General features: G+C 42.8%; 1 protein-coding gene across 9 annotated transcripts in view; it reads left to right on the forward strand.

The window, feature by feature from the left end:
* The window catches only part of GRM1 (glutamate metabotropic receptor 1), a 191,399-nt gene extending 175,309 nt beyond the window's left edge, over window positions 1–16,090 (forward strand). Inside the window, exons 9-12 of one of the 9 annotated variants that reach the window (XR_010070324.1) lie at window positions 479–517; window positions 1,595–1,679; window positions 2,007–3,691; window positions 12,329–12,465. Coding sequence is in view for 6 of the 9 variants with exons in the window: in XM_063329247.1 (XP_063185317.1) it covers window positions 12,329–13,169 (841 nt within the window). In the remaining 3 variants the exon portion in view is untranslated. Of the gene's footprint in view, window positions 1–478; window positions 518–1,594; window positions 1,680–2,006; window positions 3,692–12,328 lie in introns of all 9 variants that reach the window. The other 8 variants (XR_010070325.1, XR_010070326.1, XM_063329251.1 and 5 more) reach the window with 8 other exon arrangements.
* The last annotated feature ends 1,521 nt before the right edge of the window (window positions 16,091–17,611 follow it).

Below are 17,611 nucleotides of genomic sequence, written 5' to 3' on the forward strand. Positions count from 1 at the left end.
ATCAAGCGTCTTCCACCTTTTCCAGGGTTCCTGAGCAGGGCTCTCCACCGTGCATACAGCACTGCGCCTGTGTGAAATACATTTAGAACTGGATTTTTCTCTCAGATAATTAACTGCATGTTGCTACTTGTTTTGTAAAATTAGTTCCTGTGACTGAATAAAGTACTAATCTCTGATTTTTAAGAAAGCAAGCAAAGAAACTAGAAAGCTCTTGTTCTGTCAATAGATGAAGAAAACTGTAGGTCTGTAGAAATGTTGGATATTCTGTGCAATCAGAATCTTAATAACCTCTGTAACTTTAATAGGGTGTAGGAAAGAGCATGGTAGCTAAGTTCCTAATCATGATCGTCTTTAAATTGTCAAATCTCAGATATCTCCTTACACCTGGTAAGGAATTTAATTATTCTAGAGACTTCAAAGTGAGTAGGTTTACAAAATTGCTCAGCAGTATGTCTTATTTGTGTTTTATTCATAATAGTTCAGAAGTCATCTCAAGGCATCTACCTCTCCAAAATGGGTATGCATGTATTCTGTGTACATCACGCTGTGCTCCTGTGCTTTAGTATGTGATGAGAAGAATGGCTTGTTTGGCTCATTAGCAGCTGTACTGAGTACATAGTACATGCACATACCATCCATGAATCTGTTGTTTTGAGGTAAACAGAAGTCTGGCAAGCATGCACTATGATTGTTTGTTTGATGGGAAGAAATGCTGAATTTTGATTTGCATTTTATTTGCAATACAATGACAAGTTTTTTTTGCAGAAATTCATTGACGCATTCCATGTGCAAAACTATCTGAGATTTTTGTCAAAGCACGCGCGTGTGTGTATGTATATTTTTATTGATACTGGGGAAGACAAATGAGAGCTTGCATCCACTTGATAGGGTAAGGAAGAGGAGAAAAATTAAGCAGAAATTTTCTTATATTGGTGGCCAAGACTGCAATCTGCAATCCCTTTTGGAATTAGCATTGCAGATAGAGCATCTAGGAGACTCTTCATTCTGTGTCTACCTCAATAAGGCCAAATTTTCCACGAGAAAAAAGAAGCACATAATGTGAAATCACATATAGTGAAAGCTAGTGACTATTCAGCTAGAGCTAAAAATTGGAAGAAAGGAAACATTTAGGAAAGCAGATTATGGGAATAAGAGACAGGGAAAAGCAGGAGCTGAGTATATATTAAAAAGTCCATCAACACAGCCTTTTGGTGATGCTTTTGTAAATAAATGCGAAAGGCAGATGCTCCTTTTTCATCATTTCACCCTGTGTTGGGAATACCAGGGCAGAAGTGACACTGACAGCTAAATGCACAGCAGCCCTTGCCATCTGGTATGTGAAGTGCATCAGGGCTCAGCAGAGGAAGCAGGGACAAACACCATGGGAACCTATTTTAAACAAAACCGGAGCCAAGGAGAAACCTGTGTGCAAGTCGAGGCGACTGGCACAATAAGCAAGAGGAGAAAAAATGGGAAAGCCCACAGTGACCCTTAGGCGAAGGTGAGGGACAGGCACCCTATTGAGTGGTATAGCCACCATGTGTGCACATGTGTATAACCACTCACTGGGTGTCTTTTTCTTTTCAATCTTCAGGAAGAGGCAGCCAGAGTTCTCGCCCACCAGCCAGTGTCCGTCGGCACATGTGCAGCTTTGAAAAATCCCACACTGCAGTGAATGTGTAAGAGAAGCTGCATGACAAAGAGTGGTTTTACCCCTTGCTTTCTCTTTCTCATTGGTTTATCATGTCTAATGATGGGACAAATGTGGTGCATGCCATTAAAGATGGGAAATTCGCTTATGTCCCCTGTTTCACACAATGCCTTAATCTGATTGTCCAGATGTGATGAAGAGGACACTGAACAATTTTTTTGCAGCTTTTACTTTTTTTTTTTAAAGCCTTCAGTTTTATTTGTAAATGCCTACAAATTTGCAAATACATCTTTTTTTTTTGTACTAATTTTACCTTCTTTTTCCATTTACCCAACATTTTTTTTTCTTTTTACAGTTTTGCATGGAGATGACATTATCCTGCGTGCTTTTAACAACAATCTAGTGGCTGTCTCATGGCAAGACACCTTTGCTGTGCACAGCTCATGCTAACTGTGCTTGCTAGTGAACTGCTGCTGCAGAGCCAGCAGAGGGAACACAGAAAACACTGGTTGGGTAGGATTGGCAGAACAGGGAAACTGTGAGCAGGCACGCGTAAATAAGACTAGCAGAACCTGGCCTAGGAACAGTCGCCCTAAAGTGTCTTTAAACAGTAGCAGAGAAATATTTCCTATTATAGTTTCTGAAAGACGTTCAGATTCTGCATATTCTCCATTCAATGAACAACAGCAGAGTTCAGCTCTTCAGAAAAAAGAAGTGCAATTACTGCCCTCTGAGCAAACACAAACCCGGTGGAGAAAATATGCTAGCTGTTGCAGAAACAGAAAGGCCTCGCCTCATTTCTTCCAGGACAGATTTATGCTCGTTTCCAGCTGATAAACTGCGGATGTGAAACAGTCCTGCTCCCTGCCCCAGGGAAGGTTGTGCAGTGACTAGGTGGAAAGCTGCCTGTGATCCACTGACACAGCGTTTTGAGCAGCACCGTCTCTCTACGGCCAGAGATGCTGTTCAGCTCCTCTAATCAGAGACAAAGCGTTCTAGCTCTGTGTATGCCTCTGACAGTCTATGCTGTTTGTGGACCGGTAGCAGTGATGTTAATTCAATCAAATGTGTCCCTCTGATTTGCAGATCAGAAGAAATACATACACTGCATCATACATTTGGAGCAGTAGTGATGGCTTTACAGGGCCTGTGCAGCAACCAGATTTGCCACCCTGAAAGGCAAGCTTTACAAAGCCAATGTAAGCAGCAGAACAAACATTTTGTTATTAGCTTCCAGTCTGACAACAATATGCCCTTCTTTTCTGATCTGAAACAAGTGTTACAGATTCCCAGGGCACAGATCTCCAATTGTCTGTCTGGAAAGGCTGATGATGAGATGGCAGTCCAACACAGGCGTACCATTAGGAGGCAAAGGCGAATGCAACAACAGATTATATTCAAAAAGGACGGGCACAAGCTGTAAAACTCCTGAGCTCAGGGAAGGCTGAACCTCCTGCTTTTTGCATGACAACGCTTGGGATTTTTTTTTCAGCTTAGAAAAAAAAATCCTTATCCACATGAGCTCCTGAGAAACACCTCTGGTGGAACTCCAGGCAGTCAATGGGACTTCAAATGCTTGTGGCTGCTGCACAGATAAGAAAGGCTTTAAAAAGCATTGGACTTTTCAGACCTGCTGAGCATGAAGTGTATTATTTTGGCTTCTCCGCCCATCCCTGCTCCTCAGGCTTCCCTCTGCCTGCAGCCAGGGCTGATGCTTTCAGAGGCCTGTCAGTGCTGCACTGTGGCCAGGGGAAGGGCACGTCGTCCATCAGTGACCAACTGCCTGAGCTCCCTGTGGCCACAAAGCCCAGGCTGAGCAGGCATGTGTCCATCATATCACCTGATGCCCGTCACCACCGCCTGGCCTCTTGCCTTAGTCTCCGTCAACAGAACTGCAGCAGTTTGCGAGTTTGGATTTTCCTGAGGAAGCCCTGCTTTGCTACCTCAACATGCTAGAAATCGTCACGAGTGCTATGGTTTCCCTCACCTTCCAGTTACAAGAATTAGATGTAGGGACTTGAAACTATCTTGTGTTTTCAGGTACGCAATACTTAGCATCAGTTATTGCGCTAATGTTGATCGCCATTCTCCGTATGATCCTGGAGATGGTCAGAAATGCAGAATCATGAAAATAGAGAATCACAAAAATTTATTATTGTATTAAAAAACTCATAAACATCAGCTTTAAGTTTCAGGGCTCTTTGCTTCTGGTGCTGCACATTTGTTACCATGGAAACTTTCAGATACACCCAGAAAACCCACAGGCTTTACCAGCTGCTTTATCTACTGCAGCATATTAGGGAGAGCTGTATATTACAAACGAGGGGCCTCATGACTAAGCTTCCTGTGGCAACTGCATTAAATTTGCACTCAAAATGCTAGCATGTTAAGGCAAGGCTGATGGCTCTTTGAGCAGTGTTTAAACTGTTGGGAGTTTATGTTACTCTCAAGTATACCAGAGAATCTGACAAGTTCTAATGGGAGAAAGACCTCATTGACCGTTACCTCTGCAAGGACTGCACAATTTTTGGCAACAAATATCCAGAGCAACAGGCTTTTACCGGTTCATTAGGAATTTATTCCCCTTCTGATACAGCTATTGACTAGGAAATAGTATGGATTTTCAGTATAATTTGTCCCTTTTGTAATTTCATCTAGGTCTCTCAGCTGTGTGTGAAATACCTTCCAGCCTCGGTGCTAATGCCTTTCAGATGTCTGAAATCAAACTGAATATATTCATCTACTTTAGCTTTCTCTCACACACTCTCTTCTCTGTCCCCGACGGTTTTTTGTTCCTGTTCTGTATACAGCTTCCAGCTTGTCAGTTTCTTTCTGATAAAAACCATGATGCCCCAAATCATTTTCCATCAGAGCCACAGAGGATTACAGAAAGCAAGGAAAAACCTCCAACTGTCTTAATTATTGTTAAACTGCATTCACAGGAAAGACCTCCTAAGCTCTGTACCATGGTGTGGTGCTTTTGAGTGGGGAACTCAGAATTCCTGGGCTTTTTTTGTGGTTTTATTATATTCAAAGTTCATTAATTAGTGTTTCTTATTCAACAGCAGCTCTAAATCTTTTTCTATGGTATTTCTTTTGATGCAATGTTTTTTGAAGGTTGTTGGTCTTCACAGCCTTCCAGTCCTACAGACTATTTTGTCGTATTTGTACCCACCTACACTTTTCCTAAATTAATTTCATTCTATCATTTTTTTTTCCCGCATTCCTAAGCTTTCCAGGTCCCTTTGCTCAAAACATTGTGATTTTCAGTTTTCAGGTTCTATTAGCTGTGCTCCTTTTTGAGCCTGTCTGAATAAATGCTTCAGTTCAGGTATTGTCATTGGCTGCACTGTCATATACATTCATTCGAATGTGCAGCATGAGGCACATCTTCAGATAACACAAGTGTGCTTCTCCATTGATACCAGAGGATCTGTGATGATTTACACCATGCTTTTTCTGTGCACTAACTTTAAAATCTTTAAAAAAGATTACAAAGGTGATCCAGTAGGATGTATTCATTCTGAATATTTGGTGAGGTTTACTCATTAACAACAAAATAAACAGACTCAAAAATCATTCACTAGTAAGACCACTTTTTAATTTCACTTTGATTTGCAGGTTTCTGATCTTCAATTCTTGAACACTGGAAGAATTTCCTTGCTATTTGGGACAAAATGTTTATTATCCTGAGCTTTGTATTACCTATTAGAATAAGTTGTTTTCTCCAAGCAACACACTAGTAGCTATTTAATTTTTTTTTTCCAAAATATTTAATGAACACACTGGTGGACAAATGTTTCTTCACTAATAATTAGGTGGATGACTGAAATGTGACATAGCTTCCATATTTCAAAGGAGTCTAAAAATTTTTAGTAGTAATTATAATTAGTGGTCGGTGCTTTATATGCGTTATCAGTGTAATGTTCTCACACCTTTGTTGAGCTAGGTAAGTAAGATCTGTGATACATGCTAAAGTTGTAGGGCTTCAACTTGAAGCATTGCAGCGAGCATCTCTCTCTCCCCTCCCCCCCCCCCCAATTTACAGTTGTATAAAATAAGTGCCTATGAACATATATGTAATTGTTAAGTCCCAAAGTGAATAAAGCTATTTATTTAGGGATTTTTGGCTATATCTGAGCTGTTGGATTTGGGAGTACTTCCTTGCCCCTAGGACCAGGTATGAGCCTAACAGCAACCCAGTTCCACGGTAGCACAAGCGTAAAGTGTGTGACCCCACTCCTGGCTCCTGCTTTCCCCGTCTGGGTGACCAGGGCATAGAGGTGGCAGGGGGGGCTGGCACCCTCTGATACTGCCCCAATGGTCTGACCCCAACCTGGGGACCCTGTGGATGGAAACCAGGATCACATCACAGGGCACTCAGGCACTGCATCCACCCTACAGACTGTATAATACTAACATTTCCATTTAAAAAAGAAAAATAAATCAGCAAAAAAAGTGTTATCAAATGGGTTGATGTACATTAGAAAGCCTATGTGTGTCTCAGATCAAAGTAATATTTAACTTTTGCAGCAGAGTAACGAAGGAAATGAATAGGTTAGGTTTACTTGGCATAAGCCAGTGGCAAGACGGAGGGTTGGAAAGGCAGCTCTGGACTTGTGCTCACTCATAACAACCCCAAGTCTCGTCAGGTTCTGCCCCTGCGAGACCACCTGACAGCGTTATTTTTTCCTGTATTTTGTGCAGCAGTTTCCATCATACATTTAAAGCAGCTCTCTAATTTACATAGAAAGTTGTGTCCCATGCCTAAGGCAATTTTGTCCTAAAAGAAAATTGTGAGGGGAGCAACAAGGAGAAGTTAGTTCAGGATTCAAATTTCCAGCAACACAAGTGGGAGGTTAAAGTTTGCTCTAATCATACAGCACCACAGAAAGCATTGGAGTCGCACTGTGAGAACTACTGTAAGGTCCTCTTATCACCGAGACAGAGATTACAGTGTAAATGGGCTAAGGCTGAAATCGGTTTGTGATCCTTTTTCTCCTTTTAGGTGATAATATCAGGCAAAAAACCTGAGCATACACCAGAGAGGGACTGTGGTCGATGACGGCTCCCTCACTCTTGGGTGAGCCACAGAGAGGTTAAGCCTGGGTTAGTAAAAGAGACGAGTCCTTAGAAGAAATGCTCCAAAAATTAGGCTTGCAGGAACATGCTAACCAGGGTGGCCTGCTCTGCTGATGAGCAGCAGGACTGACTGCTGCAGCTCCAAGAGGAGCGTTCTCTTCAGCACCGGGAGAGAGCGCTATCCTGCATTAAAACGAGTTCACTCCCTTAAGCAAACTTCATGGCCCAGTGGCCTTACTGAAATGGAGACAATAATGGAAGAGACCTTGGGATACAAGCAAAGCGCCTGCAATGTGCTGCAGTGCAGGTACTAGCCTTAAATTTTAAGCTTGTTAGCATGGGTCCTGGGAACAGTGAGGCCGCAGTGGGACACAGCTTTGCTCAGGCTCATTACCGCTTCCTACATGACTACAGGGTTGGAGAAAGCTTGTGGTCGGCTAACTGCCTTTCGGTGGGCAGGGCAGAAATTCCTCTGCTGGCTTCCCTAGGAGGGCATCTGTCAGCACCTCTGTTTGGGCTGAGGAAGGTTTTGTCTGATGCACAGATTTTGGATGGGGCCTTTCCTTTGCTCTGCTTCCCCACAGTCTCCAAAGGCTGGCCATCTCTGTGTAAGTGCACAGGGACAGCCCTGCACGTGCTGCTTTCTGGAGCACAGTTGTCAGGTGGCCGGTAACTGTGCCCCACTCTGTGAATGTGGCAGCATCATTGGTTGGCTGGGCGGTACATGACACTGGCCTCATCTGGTTGCCGGTAAGATAGTTCAGGGTTTGGTTTGGACCTAATGTTTGCTGACAAAGTTGATAGGCGCTTCTCTGGTTGCACTTAATGTTCATTCCTAAGATTTTATCTTCGTAGAAGGGACCACTAGGTTATCCCAATGCTTCCTGCTGGCTGGGGCATTGCAGTTACTGTAGTGACTACCAGAAGGGAGGTTTGGCCAAAGCATCAGTCTGACAATGAAAGAAAGTGAACATATATCACTTCTCCTATAACCCCTTACACTGGTTTATTGCCGTTGCTGCTTTAAAAAAAACCCGCCTTACATCATAAATCTGTGCTCCGAATCTTGTCAAACACCACCAGGCTTGGCCCAAATGACTGTATCCCTCATCTCAGCACACTTAAGATGCTCCCTCAGCTCATGGCCACTTGGAGAAGATAACAGACCACAACTCTGGCATCCTAGAGGGATGAAACGGGATGAACTCTAACAGATCAAGGAATGTCCCGTCCTTTTTAACTGGAAGGGCTCTTTCTGAAGCACTTTGCCTGACTATGTCTCTAGCTGTTTCACTCTGGCAGTGATAAACACTACATCAGATGAGAAGCCATTTCCCAACATGTTAGTTCGTAAAGTTAACCTCATCAGAGCACATATCACTCCGTTTAACCACTTCATGTGGTATCAATTAGGGATTGTTATGCATAAAATGTTCAAGGCAAAAAAGAGAAAGGTTCAGGTACACAGGACGGAAAGTTCATCAAATTCTCTATGCTCTGGATCTCAGGCTAGTTCTTCACTGGTGAAAGGATCAGAGTTGCATGGACTAGATTACCTAGATTACTAGATTACTAGACTACTGGGGCAATCATCTTCCACCTCACAAGCATTCAGCCTCTAAGATGTAAAGAAACCTCTACTATCCAATGTCTAAAGTAAGACATCTTCAGTACCCCGCAGTGTGGGGAGGAACCACCTGTCGTGGGGTGCTTAGACTCAACATTGCTCCAACAAAGCCAACAAGGTCGGATCCTTCAGGCACTGGCAGGAGCAGGACTCTGTTCTTGGCCTGTGACTGGACTTGAGTCTGGGACACTCCTAGTCACAAGCAAGAGCAGGATTTTGGACAGCTGGAGATACTAATGAACAGTGAGCCATCAAACAAGCTCTAGGCATGTCCTACAGCTGGGCAGGGGTATTTTGGACCACAGTCTCAGATTTGGGTACATCAGTTCTTTTGAAGACTTCTGCAAGTAACTGTTAAGGTCTGAAGTTGTTTTCTGGATTGTTTATAATCATCAGCTGAAAGTGTATGAAAATGACTGCCACAGAGTCATGCAGAGAGTACATTGTAAAGATCAATGCATGTATTAAAAACAACACTTTGAATTACCCAAAATAGTGACAGATCTGCTCATGGAAATAACAAAAATTCACACAAGAAATATACTTATGTCTATCCCCCCAGAATACAAAAATCCTAGACAAAGCTGTGGTGAAAATTGAGAAACAGCAGCCAAATTCAATGCATGTCCTTGCCTATAAAGCAAAAGGAAGCCCATCTTATGTGTTGATAGGATATCCAAGAACCTGTACGAACATTTAGGCTAGATCCAACAATTTGAGGAAATACTACTTGGAGCGTTACACTGGGCATACACGACCACAAACCTTAAGATCCCTTGAGATTCCAAGGAGTTCACTTTTAGACAGTAACTGTGAAATCTAAATCCTATGGGAAATTGTATAAAGGAGAGAGAAAGTTAGGAAAGGCATATAAATACATGATGGACGTGAAATGGTAACCGCCCTGTTGATAAAAGCAAGAAAATACCAGTTAGTCCCACCTCGTCACTGTGCAATTGAGCATCACCTTTTCAGTACCTCAACTGTGATCCGGCTTGGTGCCCTCTCCTGCCTTTGTGTGGAAAAATCATCCCTTCTCCCATTTTACCAGGCAGATTATTTTGATCTTCACCTTCTCTCACTGATCCTTCCTTCAAAAAAGAAGGTGACAATCACTTAGCAAATGGTGACCATGCATCCCACATGCAGTCAGGATTGTCATCGTCGCTTTGCCCAAGTGAGTTGATTCCTAAATCGCTGAGACCCAGTTCAGGTCTGAGTTTTTCCAGCCCCATCTTCACTTTTTGTCTAAATGTCAATTAATGCCATGCAAGATGGCTGCTTTTTGTTCCAGGATACCAAGAGTTTTTCTTCCCTGTTAATTGTTAATTCTGCCTGAATGGGTCAATCTTGGTGTGACACCCTGCCAGCTGTCCGGCAAGACAAGAGCCCAGGTATTTCTATGACAGTCTCAAACGTGACTCATTAACAGGCTAATGGTGCACGGACACAGCAAGGAGAGCAAGTTGAGGGAAAGAGCTGGAACATGAGACTGAGGTGAACAGTAACAGAAAACATAGATTTCCTAGTGGAAATCGCCAGGTTGGCCCCACGAGAGCCACTGAGGCTCTAAAGCTATTTAACACAAGGTCATGGGAGTGATGAGCAGTAAGGTCTGGCAAGCAGAGGCAAGGCGCTTCGGCAGCACCATCTTTCCCCGAAGAGCAAGTCGGTCACAGACAAATCCTGATTGAGCGGTTTGTTCATGTTTGGGTGCTGCAGTCCCGGCGCGGTTTGATTGGGCTCCAGTAAGCACATTATGGAGAGTGCCACAGAGGAAATAAGTCAGAAGAGCAGAATTTGAGAGTAAGGGGGAGGAAAATGAACTGAATAGAAGGAAGATCTGAAGACAGAGGTAGTGAGTTCCTTAAAATAGCAGTGCTTGCCTTTGATGTAAAATACAAAATCTTGGGAACAAAATGAGATAGAGACTAAACAGATGGTGTGAGGAGGGATTCAAAAGTGAGATGACGCACCAGAGCTAGATATGAAGAAGTAAATGATGCAGAAGTGGACTTAGCATATGAGAGAGCAGATAATAATTTTTTTTTCCAGAAAAGCCCTTTGCTGTATTTGTAAGCTACAGCATCAGCAAAATACAATATGAGAGCACTTGACTTATTTTCTTCTCTACAAGAAGAGACTTGTTTTGAAGTTAAAGCAGACATAATATGTTTCTGTGTGAAGAGTTTGTAGATCTTGGTATGTTAAAATATTACTTGAAAAATCTTTCACGCCCAACAGTTACACTCATTTGCTTATCTCCATAGCACTTCAAAAAAAAATGTCATACCACAGCTCAAAATGGGAATACTTCTAAACCTTCATTCTTATCTTTTCATTGATCACTATAATATAGAGGTTTCATTCTCCTGCTGGGAACACGGCTTTTTTTCCCACTAGGTTAAGGCTGTAAAGCCAAACAGCTCCAGGTCCTACCAACTACATGCTTTGGGGAGTTATGAATTTAGATCGGCCCTTTCTTGTGAGCCAGTTCCCACAGAGGTGGTGAGTCACAGGTCCAGCGGTTGGAGTCTGGAGTTGGAGATGAACTTCCCAGCTTGGATCCATCTCAAATTCTTTTTTTCTCCAGGAATATTTACTGCTCAGCAGAAAAGTGCCACGTTGTCATGTACGTTTCTTTTCCATTTTGCCAGATTTACAACTTTATCTGTGTTGTACCAGTTTCTTCCAGCTATCACAAAGTCAGTCAATTATTTTTTTTTTTACAAAATTCAACTGGCAATTATTTGCTCCCTGAAAAAGAGAAGCCTGGGAGTCTGAGCACGGAAAAGCAAAATACTTAGAACAATATTGCAGGCTGTATGTAAGGAAAGCGATCTCCCCTGTTGTGTGCAGTAGCAGGAGGCAACGCTGCTGTGCCAGCCTCCCACCCGCACTACAATCACAGGGTCTGAAATTTAATCCTTTGTTTACTTCTGCCCCCTGAGGGATGAAACCCTGAGATAAAGCTGCTTCACATAAATCATCTCAGAATTTGTCTCTGGTTTCCACCTGGGTATATTATAATTTTTGAATGATCTCTACCACCTGGCCTGCAATTAAACAATTGCTTGGTCCTCTTAAGCACTGCTCAGCTCCCTGTCCCACCAGCTGCTAATGAGATACCACTCTGAGTGCCACTCCCTGCAAAGGTACAGGGAAATGCCAAAAAACCTGCTCTTCCTCAGGGACAGACCTGACCCTCGAGTCCTCACTCAGCCAATCAGCCCAGCGTTTTCATGGGATCCAGCCCGCGTGCGGAGTCGGAGGGTTTGACTCGCCATGATCGTGTCGCTGCTTGTTCTTCCACCCACACAAACCAACTGTTTTCAATCCCAGCATTTTATCCTGGTTTGTAAATAACAGTCGCTCGGGAAGAAACGTGTTTGCTTCCTACCTGATGGTGGCCCTGGGAGTCCTTCATTTCTGTTCCTAAGTGCAAAGAAGGGCCAGGGAATGAAAAGGGAAGGAGGGGTTAGTAACAATTCCTCTCTCTACCCAGAGTGTCAAAGGGCTAAGGCTGTGGGTTGTTTTTCTTCCAACAGCTGGGAAATATTTCCTATAAGCTGTAAATCAGGCTTAATTAAAGCTCTTCCTGAGACTTCTTTCCCCTTTTTTTTCTTCCCCCCTGCAAGGTGGCGTGAGCAAACCTAGATACAAAATGACATATCAAGAGTCCTCAACACACAGCCAGCCCTCCCAGAGCCCTTCCCGTGGGCCAGGTTTTCCAGGCTGGCTGTAGGGTGGGTAACCAGCAGGGAGTAATTGCTTATGGATGAAAATCACAGTAATCGCTGCTGTTAAAAGACGCTGTTGTTTCCTTCCGTAGTATTTTTGGGAGGACACGAAGAACTCAAGGGGGGAGGCTTATTAATGAGGCAAAGTATTTTTGTAGGCTTGTTTGTTATACTGCCTGTGTCTGCGTAATGTAAATGCAAATAAACCCATCTTTATTTTATTCATAGTTCTAATGGAAAGTCTGTGTCATGGTCTGAACCAGGTGGAAGACAAGCTCCCAAGGGGGAACATACGTGGCACAGACTCTCAGTGCATGTGAAGAGCCAGGAGACAGGGTGCAATCAGACAGCGGTGATCAAACCCCTCACTAAAAGCTACCACGGCCAAAGCAAGAGCCTGACTTTTACCGACATCAGCAGTAAGACTCTGTACAATGTGGCGGAGGAAGAAGATAGAGACCCTGTTCGCCTCAACCAGCCCAGCAGCCCCTCCATGGTGGTGCACAGGCGGGTGGCGACAACCCCCCCGCTGCAGGCCACGGCGGAGGAGACTCACCTCTTCTTGCCCGATCAGTCCCCCAAGACCCTGCCCCTGCAGCCACGGTCTCTCATGGACCAGCTGCAAGGAGTGGTCAACAAGTTTGCCACTGGCATCCCCGACTTCAACCCCGTCCTCCCCACACCCGGCCTGGGGAACGGCGTGCGGCCCCCCTACCAGCCCCCCCCGCCGCCGCAGCCACCCCTGCCGCCTCTCCAGGTGGCCGCCTTCAGCGAGGAGCCCCTGTCCCCCCCGGCCGAGGAAGCGGAGAGCGAGAAGCTGAAGCTTATTCAGGGATACGTCTACGAGAAGAACCCAGAGGAGGAGGAGGATGAGGAGCCGGCGACCAGCAAACTGACTCTGGAAGACTCTCCGGCGCTGACACCCCCGTCGCCTTTCCGGGATTCGGTGGCTTCGGGCAGCTCCGTGCCCAGCTCCCCTGTCTCGGAGTCGGTGCTCTGCACCCCCCCAGATATGACTTATGCCTCTGTCATCCTGAGGGATTATAAGCAAAGCTCGTCCACCCTGTAGACGCTGAGAGAGACGAGAAGGACTTTGGCAGCTGCCTGCTGGGAGGCCCTCGGGAGACAAGTTTCCCAGGGCTGGAGGGAGAGCGAGCAGAAAAGAAAGTCACATACGACAGGGCAAAAACTTCATCCTGCACTTCAATAAATAAAAGGAAAGAAAAAGAAAAAAAAAAATCCATTCTGAGGGCTCAAAATTCTCTAGCTGTTAAAAACAAAAATACAGTACTTTGAGGAAATGATAGGAAACCATAACAAAGCACAAACCCAAGAGACAAGTTCTATAGCAAAAAAATGAATAAACCCACAGGAAAAAAAAATAATAAAAATCACACTTGGTCACACCGTCTCTTGGCAATGCTTGAAAAGGACTCTGGGAAGTGTGACCTGGAGAAATCATTAGCACATCTCATGACTGCTGTCTGTCTGCCGTGGAAGCAACGCGCCCCGGAGCTGTCAGGGCGGGGTGTGGTGGGGAGGAATGAAGCTACTTGTGTATGAGACATAATATGCATAAATTTTTTTTTTTCCTGGTTTCTACAGGTGGTATAACTGCGTAACGTTTGGGGGAGAGGAGCTGAGATAATGTGAAAGCACATGGCTCTTACTGACTTTTGTCTGAGCAATTCGTTCTTCATATTAGGCTGCTTTTTGGGGGATCTGGGCTTTTTTTAACACCGATTGTGAACGGAGTGAGAAATATGATCAAGTTAAGACTCGAGATGTTTCTGAAGAAAGCCCTTGCTGTAGTACTTGTAATACGATAAGGACTTAGAAAAACTGCCCTTTTGTATAAGATTGCAAACCATGTGGCTAAACTGTTACACAACGTTTCCTGTAGCAGAACAATATTTATTGACTAACTTTTCATAATGCAACATATTTGCCATGTGATTACATCATTCCTTTGTGTTACTTTGGAATCAAATACATTGGAAAATAGCTGTATACTTAGAGCAACAACTATTACTCTGAAAGAAAGGCAATTCCGTACTGGGGGTCGTAGGGTCAGCCTCGAGGCAAGAGAGCGAGCGTACGTTTGTGTTTCTGTATGCGTGTGTACGGTATGTGTGAAGTGTAATGTCCAATAACTACCACTGGAAGGTTGTCGTATATACTATGAATATTTTTATGTTTAAATCATGTTTTATATCGCATTGTTACAAATATTCGATAGATCTTTGGAGGTTTGTATGCTGTGCTAACACATTTTTTTTTCATATACAAGCTGAGACAGTTGTTACCCTTATAATAGGGTGCTTTGTTTTGCAGATACTTTATGAAGTAGACATATGGTATTAATAACCAGTGCATCGAATCTTGTTATTTTACATGTTTGCAGCAAGTGTGGTTAACAAAAAAGAAAAAAAAAAAAAGAAAATGCAAAAAGAAAAAAGTCTGTTTTAGAAATCTTGCACATGCCAGTAGAAAGGTGAGACAGGAAAAGTAATTAAACTATTTTGTTGCTTCAGATAATTTAAAATAAAATCATGTCTGGACAGGAAATTTCATCAGTGCTTAATGTGTGCATAAATTCCCAGGGTTTGATACAGACAATTCTTTTAATCTCTTTATAATGTTTAGTTGTGTGTTCTTTTCATATGCTTTCCCTTCTATTTAATATACAATCTTGCATCTTAAAGATCACTTCTAGGCAGCTGTAGTTCTGTCATTCGTTCCTCCTCTGCTATCCCTCATGTGTTTCCTAGAGGTGGGCCTTATCCAAAGCTCCCTCATGGCTGGCATGTTCAAAGTCCAGGTCTAATTGCTGTGGCTTGAACTTAATTATACTTATTATTACCCTATTTATAAATGTGCGTATTATACATATACAGGACAGGTTTTAGCTGCTATGAACTTTTATTGTGCTGTTGAATTTAGCTGAGGATCTGTCCCACAGTCTTCACTTTATTTCCAAAGATATTTTTAAGCAATCTCTTCATGTCAACATAATTGCAAAAGCTGATTTTAACCATGCTTCTTGTGAATGTTCTATCTGGATTTTTCTGAATTCAGCATATTTCTACTCTTTTTCTTTCTTTTCACTTGAATTTTAAGAAGTCCTGAGGCCAATTCTTCTCCGAAGATCCAAATCTCATTGTTTTGCTCTAATTATATAGTAGTGGTACTGGAAGTTTTGGCCGGTGCTCAAAACCAGATAGAGCCTTTTTTTCCTCATCCTCTTTTCACAATGTTTGCTTCTTTCAATATGACTAGTGGCCAATTGCTATCATTGTCCTGATGTGGAAAGCCTGAAATGACTTTGCCCAAAGACATGGTTATGTCTTCGTCAGTAGATTGATGTCTCTATAACGAACTAAAAACACCTGAGGGTCAGATGGTTGATATTTGTTTGCTTGGGGCTTTTAGGGAGATTTTTTTTTTGGTCGTTTCTTTTTTATAATGCTGATAACTCATTAAAGCAATGAGAAAAATTGCCATATTTTCCTTGCTGATCGTCGCACTGGCAATGAATTCTATCTTCTTATAATCCTAGTATAAGATTCATTGTGCTGTTTCCAAAAACATACATTGTCGGTAGCACAGAGTTAGTACTCGGAAGCCAGTATTTGAAGAAATGAGATATAGATAAGAAAAAGAAACATAATAGGCTCGTATAGATGGGAGACGGCAATGTGGCAAGGTACTATTGTTTTCATATCTGTCTCTTTTGAACATATTAAGCACTGATTTTATTACTGCAATGTAATTATATCATGAGTAGGAGTTTTCTTGAAATTCAGTATATTAGCTTTTAGTTTGTAATTGTTAAAACTGGAAACATACACATACATAAATATATCTAAAGAGCAAGAACTCACCTTGTGTATGTAGTTGTATGAGCTATGAAGCTTCCTGTAAAAGTTCTTTCTTTTGGTCTGTCAAATGCTTGATGAAAACTGCCTTTTTGTCAAAATGATCTTGAAAATGCTGTAAAATAAATATTTTCTATTTATTATTTAAAAATGGAATACCAAGATTGTTAACTTTTTGCTTCCTAAGTAGAAAATAGCCATGCCTACTAACTAATTGTTCCAGGGCTTTTCAGCATCATGTGAGAGACATGGTGGGATGCTCAAATGGAGGTAGGTATTGGTTAGATTGTGGCATGTAGGTAAGATGGTGGAGGGTTGGAAGATTTTTTTTTAGAAAATAAACCCCATCTTTTTGGCTTCCTAATAAATATCAGGAGCATCGTAGGTATGCATTTGGGCTGACATGTTGTAGAAGAGAATTCAATGGGAAATGACAGGAAATTTTGCTCCCCAAGGACATGGGGAAACACCAGCCCTTCGCTGAAAGTATTCCCTGTGTTTGCCTCTGTGAGATGTCAGCTTCTCCCATCAGGGAAACTCAAATATGCTTTCTTGACAGCTATAAGCATTGATCCACCCCAGACATCTCGTGCCTCCTTCCTTTACTGCCTCTGTATAGAGCAAAGTACTGGGACTCTCGACTCCTGCTCTGCAACTCACACACACTGTGGCTTTTTGGTGACTCCTGAACTGCCGTGTGCCTCAGGTGAGGCTCAGTAAAATGGGAGTGTAAATGCTTTCTCTGGAGCACTGCTGAGATTTTGAGATTTTGACCCAAGTGGCACTAAACAGAAAAATTAGCCCTTTTTCTCTTTACGCTTGTAAATAGGCTTGTTTCTAGTGGCTCCTTGGTTTGGATCTGGCCTTGCAAGAGCCCACGTCTGAGGAGTCAGTCCACCTACAACTACTGCATTGCTGGAGTACAGAGAATGACATTACATTCAGAGGTAAGTGCCAAAATTTTAGTCTCTTTACATGTAGAGGTTTTGGTGGGGGTTTTTTCCTTCTTTTTTTATTTATTTTTCAATTCAAGTCTAGGCAATCTATGACTTAGTAAAGGTTCTGCTGATCAAGTGGACTCAGTTATAAAAACACCCTCAGGGTAAAACAGCAGTCACTCGCCTCCAGAGCAGCCAGTGGAGCATTGCTGCCAGCACCATTCTTGCAACCAGTTAGTGTTTGTGGGACCCACCCCACAGCATCTTACCCTGAGCCCTCTGCACATCCTGGCAGTCGCATGTGGCGTTTGGGGATACATGGACAACGAGCCTGGAAATAAGTATGATGATAACAGCTGAGAATCATCTAACAAATATTATAACAATTGTTATCTGGACTCTAACTAGCTACACGTATGCTGTGCAAATGAATTCATTTTCAAATTGCAGTATTCGCATAGGAGGTTAGTGCTAATTGTTTTATGCATGACTTTCCAAACAGTCTGACTAGCATAACGAGCCCAGCAAGTCTTACTTTCTTTTAGATGCAGTTTCAGTTTTTGTATTGCTGTGCTTTGAGCTTCCAGCATGGATGAGGATCATTTCAGCTTAAGTCATTCTAGACCACATAAATATTTCAGGTTGTTGTTTTTGTTTTTTTTTTTTTTTTTCCTAGTTCCTCCACATAAACGTAC

This window comes from Chroicocephalus ridibundus, chromosome 3, assembly GCF_963924245.1.
Source record: "Chroicocephalus ridibundus chromosome 3, bChrRid1.1, whole genome shotgun sequence".
Taxonomy (NCBI): domain Eukaryota; kingdom Metazoa; phylum Chordata; class Aves; order Charadriiformes; family Laridae; genus Chroicocephalus; species Chroicocephalus ridibundus.